This window comes from Sinocyclocheilus rhinocerous, unplaced genomic scaffold (genome assembly GCF_001515625.1).
Source record: "Sinocyclocheilus rhinocerous isolate Xijiao unplaced genomic scaffold, SAMN03320098_v1.1 scaffold17683, whole genome shotgun sequence".
Taxonomy (NCBI): domain Eukaryota; kingdom Metazoa; phylum Chordata; class Actinopteri; order Cypriniformes; family Cyprinidae; genus Sinocyclocheilus; species Sinocyclocheilus rhinocerous.
The window spans coordinates 1-6143 of record NW_015646900.1 but is presented as its reverse complement, the minus strand read 5'-3'; the positions used below and the strand labels follow the sequence as shown (position 1 = coordinate 6143).

General features: G+C 39.2%; 1 protein-coding gene across 1 annotated transcript; it reads right to left on the bottom strand.

The window, feature by feature from the left end:
• Window positions 1–999: 999 nt before the first annotated feature.
• Window positions 1000–1869, bottom strand: LOC107708183 (paraneoplastic antigen Ma1 homolog). Its single transcript, XM_016512361.1, has one exon. The coding sequence runs from the start codon at window positions 1867–1869 to the stop codon at window positions 1000–1002; it is 870 nt and encodes a 289-aa protein (XP_016367847.1).
• Window positions 1870–6143: the final 4274 nt, after the last annotated feature.

Sequence of the window (6143 nt, the reverse complement as noted above, 5' to 3'; positions counted from 1 at the left end):
AAAGGCTTGTCAGTCTCCATTTTACAGCCGGCACATACTTCTCCTCTTGATGGAACTACAAAATCACCAGGTCCAGTCCACAAAACCTTTCCCTCGGGCTTGTCGTGGAGAGTCTCTGTCTCTTGCTTCTGAGTCAGATGGATTGCAGAGTGTTTGCTCTGGATTCTCAAAACATGTGCAGCAATGGATCCTTCAGTATCATGGCTGAGAGCCGCAAGACGTTTGAAGAAACTGGCATTAGTACCAATAATGACTGGCAACTGAGAAGGACCTTGAGGTTCACTGTCAAACACAATTGTCACTTGTGAGCCGCTGTCTAACAGTGCTTGACATGTACGCCCATTAAGCTTCACTTCCACAGTTGATGCCGGTCCTACTAGACCTTTGGGAAGGCTGTTGGAGTCATGGAGGTCTGTCTGGCTCTTTCTAGAGAAATAGGCTTGATTCTGTGGCTTTTGATTGTCATCCGTCTCGGGCCTCCCACTCTTGGCCTGCTGCAAAGAACGTATGAGCTTCTGAATTACTTGATCTGGATTTGGTGGAGCTTGACACTTTGTCGCGATATGACCGTCCTGCCCACACCGGTAGCAGAAGTAGTCATCTTTCGTTCTGGCTGACTTGTATCTCAATAACGGGGAAGCTGACTGTGATGGTTTTGGCTGCTGCTCGGGAACATCATCTGAGCACTGAGAAGAACTGACATTTAAAACGGCCAACTGCTGTTGTAGGTTTCCTTAATTCTTGAACTTCTGAATCATCAGGTTTTTCTGGACTTCTTGGGCTTTTCTTTAGGTTTAACCACCAAGGAGGAAGTAGACACAGATTTGGCCGCAACCCCACATATCTGGGTTCGCAATTCTTGAATCTCAGTCTGAAGTTCGTGGATGACAGAGGGGTTGGCTCTTTCCTCCTCATGATATTGTATGGCTTTGGCTTTAGCTGACATTCTGTGATGGGATGCTTCACTCTCCTCCGCCTCACGTATGTCCTTCAGCAGACTCAGGAAAGAAGGTGGGCATCTTTTCTCTCTCGTAGTCTTAACTGAAGCAACATCAGGTCAGAATTCACTGCACCTCGAATTAGCTGTTCAACTCGTACTTTATCCACCATTCGAGGAGACAGGTCACCTCGTTCTACTACTTTGTTAAGAGCCTTATCAATCCTCCTCAGGAATTTAGACAGAGCCTCACCTGCGTTTTGGCGCATAAGATGAAACTTGAAGTATAAGTCCTCACCAGACTCTGTTGATCCAAATGTACTCTCCAATGCTTCCAAATACTGCAAAGCACTCGCCTCGGGGTTGGAGAAACGGACAGCTCTTATGATTTCTAATGCAGGTCCTTTAAGGCTCTCCACAATTCTGCGTCGTTTTTCTTTTTCAGAACAGTCGCACTCGGTTATCATTAGCCTGGCTTGATTGATTTGATTTTCCATACTCTCCTCTCCTATGGGGGTGGGAACTACAGCTGAAAACGTGCACAGGCATCGGTAGGCATTGCTATCACTCTGCGGCTTTACAGTCTTTTCCAGGACCTCACCCATGGCACGTATAATTGACTCAGGGGAACTATCGATAGCAATGCGTGGAGTACACAAAGCTTGTACATCGCTGAGAGACTTTCCTTCTTCCATCAGGAACTTTGCAAGCTTTTCAGTGAATCCTCCAGTAGCTGTGTCAAATGCAGGTTCTCTTGTTTGGTTCACTATGACTGACCAGGGCTCTTTCTTTTCTCCCCTTGCCACTTCAGGAGGTATGCGCTTAGGGTCAATGGTTTGTCTGCACTCACACAACACCATCATAGAATGCGAGGTAAATCCTTCTCTTGTGTCTCTCACATGAACTCTTCCTAGAACTTTCACGGCTTCCATTACCTCCTCAATCTCAGCCACTTCTGTTGTGAGTAGGCACATTTAACAGCATTAAAGCATGAGTCTCATCAATGCCAGCCTCGTTGCACCAGCTAGTTAACTCTTCTTGTAGACAGGGGTCTTTTCTTAGAGTCATTATGTCACTTTAGGCACTTCTCAGTCACTTATAATGAAAGGACAGAATATACTTGAGCTTAACTTTTTTTCATTCTTCTTTCAGGAAATCATCAGTGACTTATTAGAGGGAGATCCCGGACGAGCCCCCACTTTATGTAGTGCCTCCTACGTGTTATTATAATTTTAGGATAGCGCACCAGGTTCAATAAACTAAATGCCTACAGCAATGTTGTAGTTAGGCCCCTCTGATGTCACAAAATGAAGTATTTCTCTCTAGAAAGTTACTTAGAATTTAGAACTATACTATATAATATATTTAAATTGTCAAAACCAACTTTTTTTTAAATAATAAAACTCTTAAATAAGTGACAAAATATAAAGAATTTAATTAGAATAGATTTAGAAGTCAAACAGCTCAAGGAAGTCGATTTCAGAATATGAGGTATTCACACACTTACATGTGCTGATTATGACACATTTTAGCCCAAAAAAGGCAATATCTCAGATGACAGAGTTACTGAATTGATCTCCATATCAAAAACACTCAGAATGAATTGAACAAATTAACTCACATGGAACGAAATGTACTAACTTACTCACTTTGAGAATCAGAATATCACTTTGAATATTCACAGTATTTTAAGCGCGTTGAATAACACAATATGAACCAATGTTAAACACTTGTGGGCCCACTCACACATAAACCGGTCATTAAAACCCACCCGTTGTAGGCCTGGATCATAGCTCGTGTTTGTGGTGGCCAGAGAAACTGAAAATTGGCCCCTTCACTCTCCTGAGCACAAATAAATCAACATTAATAACTCAATTTCGTGTGCGATGAAAACCGCGATTGGGATCTTGTGTTAGGCCTCCCGCAGCTCCTCGGTCTCTCTCTCATTCGTCAGCCGACGAAACGCACCTCCCACGTAGCCAGAGGAACCCCAAATAATGCGGGTACTTTGGGCGCTATCTGGTCCTCAAGGTCTCCATCATCGTGCAGGAAACAACTAATTTTTCAATCTTTCAATCTCTCACTGTTTTTTTCATCTGCCCCATATTCCCCTCCGCTGACTTGTCAATCAACCTTCTCAACAACCAATCACACAACACACCAACTAATTGAGGGCGGGACTTAACACTCAAAAAACCAATAGAAATAAAGGAAACCTAACTTGCTCGTTAATACCACACAATGAAACTGCACTGACTGCATCATTTATTAATATTATTCAATAAGGTCAAAGACAGTAGAGCATTTTGTACTGTGTACACGCATACATTTTAAATGAATTTAATATATATATATATATATATATATATTAGTACACTGATGATATAATAGTAATAGGACTCTAATATTTTATTAGCTAGTGGAAATTGGTTATTTTTGCATTTTTCTTAATTTCATTCTTCTGGTTTGAAAAGCAAAGGTGAAGCAATGTCACAAAATATCAAGTATATGCATTAATTCTAAGTGGTGGTTGGCTCCTGTTACTGGAGAGTACGCGTCTGCGGTGGTTTCTCTGCATTTATTCATTGGAAAGAGCTCATTCAATCCAATCACCGTGCACTATTATGAATGAATAATAACTGCATTATTATGCACGAGAAAGTATCACTTCTGACTCTTCTGTCTCCCCTCATTGTCGGAAATGTTCGTTTCCTAAGTGCGACAACCCAAAAGTGTTGCTTGCGTTTCCAAGGCCCTGTCCTAAATGGCACACTTCATGTGCAATTGCGGTCTTGCGATCAAGACCGTAGGGTGTCCCATTCGTCATTTTAGCTTTCAGAAGGGTGCTCGTGAGCGCCCCCTTTGTGCCCACTATGCACCCTCGATGAACCAGTTACTATCAGATTGTAAATAAAATGTTTAAAATGCTGCTCTCTGCATCGCTCTCCACCTCACTAGTGTGAAGCTACTGAGCTATGCTTTGATACAACCTCCCAGCCTTTCCCTCTTTTTTTTTTATCAAAATTTGCTTTTTTACCTTGGACTGTGTAATATAATTTCAACTTCAATTTCAATATCTTTAACAGCAATCGAGATGTATTTTAACAGCAATCAAGATGTTTTTAACATTTCAAAACACATTCTCATGTTAGCAGACAGATTACGCTTTCACATGTGACCAACAATTCCACAACAAATATAAAATATCATAATGAAATATTATCAAAATATTCAACTGACGGAGGTGACAGAACTGACGGAGTTGATACATCTGACGGTGGTGACGAAAACCTGAATTTGTAGTCATTTTAATCAAATACACTGAAACAACCAATTACTGTATTAAAACAAACAACAAACAGTGAGTATGTTATTGTTTATAAAGCTTTTATTCAAGAGTCACATTTAAGTATTTTGATATATCATTGGAACACAAAATCGTATCCCTTTAACTTTCACCCCGAAAAGGAGCTAATGAAAAAATTATATAACTTAAAATTCTTATTAGTAGACATCTAATAAATAGCCCCAAGCACTTTTTTTTTTAAATGTATGTTTTATATAAAACTCTACCGTACGGTTGAGCTGTCAGTCCATGGTAAATCTTGATTTAAATTCAGATAACTATTTCTATTAGTTATTTTGCAATAATAAACATTCCTTTAACTTTATTAGTGTCTTGGATACATTTCATAACCTTCAGGGTCCACAAAGATAAAAAATTATATTGAAGCATCTCTATAATATATATATATAGACGTATGGCAATATATATGTTATATTATGTCCTTTACAGACATATCAACCGTACGGTCACGCATGATTTTGTATAATTATGGTAAATAAAAATTTTTGCATTTCTCATATATTTTGCTATATTTCTGTTCTTTGACCTCTACCCTATTCACAACAACATTATGGTTTCATCCCTACTTCCTTTTTTGCTTGTTTGACCCTATTATCTGATGACTGACCAGCACCGTTCTCCCTTCTGTGTGACTGACTGAAGTTTGTAAACTGCTGCTGTCACTTGAAAACTGGAAACTCCCAAACCCCCGTGACAACAGCAGACACAGAGATGGGGCAATAAACTGTGGAAAGATTGCGCTCTCATCTCTTCCTTTTGATAGATTTATTTCCTATAAAATTAAGCTCAACCGTACGGTAGAGATATCAGTTAAAGGGTTATGGTGGTGACATCTGACGGTGTTGACAAATTTGGCATTTCTTTCACAAAACAAATGGAGTTCATGTTTTGGTTTTTTTTTCTCTGTTGATGCTAGATGCTAATAGAACCTGCTTCAGGAGAAGAAAATAATCTAAATATTTCAAATAATTTGCTCAGAAATTGGAAGATGGGGTTGACATATCATGGTTGTGACACAGGAAATATTAACATTAGGATTTTAAATGTTCTAAAACTATCTAAATGACCAGAGTCTGTCTGACACTGATGTACTCTGCAGAGGTGAATGTGGCAAGGGGTTCGTTTAGTGACAGCTGCCCCTGATATTCCCTGATTTTATTACATTTTAATGAATGTCTGACGGTGTTGACAAAAAAAGTGGGTACACAACTCTGAAACCTTATGAAACATGCATGTGTCACTGAAAAACAACCTTGCTTTGATATGATATATAATTAAGGGTTGCTTTTGATAAAAACAAGCTCTTTTTCATCATTAAAAAACATTTGTATCCATTTTATAGCATATGAATGATTGAACCCTTAGATGCAGTGAGAAGACAATACGTGTCACAGATTTCACATAATAATGATACAATTAAATTGAAGGGGATCATTGTGTTAAATACATTCGATTATTAATCCCCCATAACATTTACAATTGAAAATATTTTTATTTTTAAACCTAATAGCAGTTACAATTGCTGGACATGTTTTGATCCATGAGCTGTATTTATGCGTTTAATGCATAGACTGTATCTCCCCTTTTTATACAATCCCTTCCCTAATTCCTCTTTCTTACCCTCCCACCTTATCACAGCTGACACAGACCCTTTTTGGAACCCTTTTCAAATCCGAGGTGTGTGTGAAAAAACACTGCTGATGTAATTTTTGGGTGAACTGCTAGTTGATGTGTGGATAATTGCCTTTTTTTTCCCAGCTCAGTCCTTGTTATTCGAAGCAATTGGTTCATAGGGAACATCCCTGACACCAAATGCGACAGTACACAGTGATGACAAAT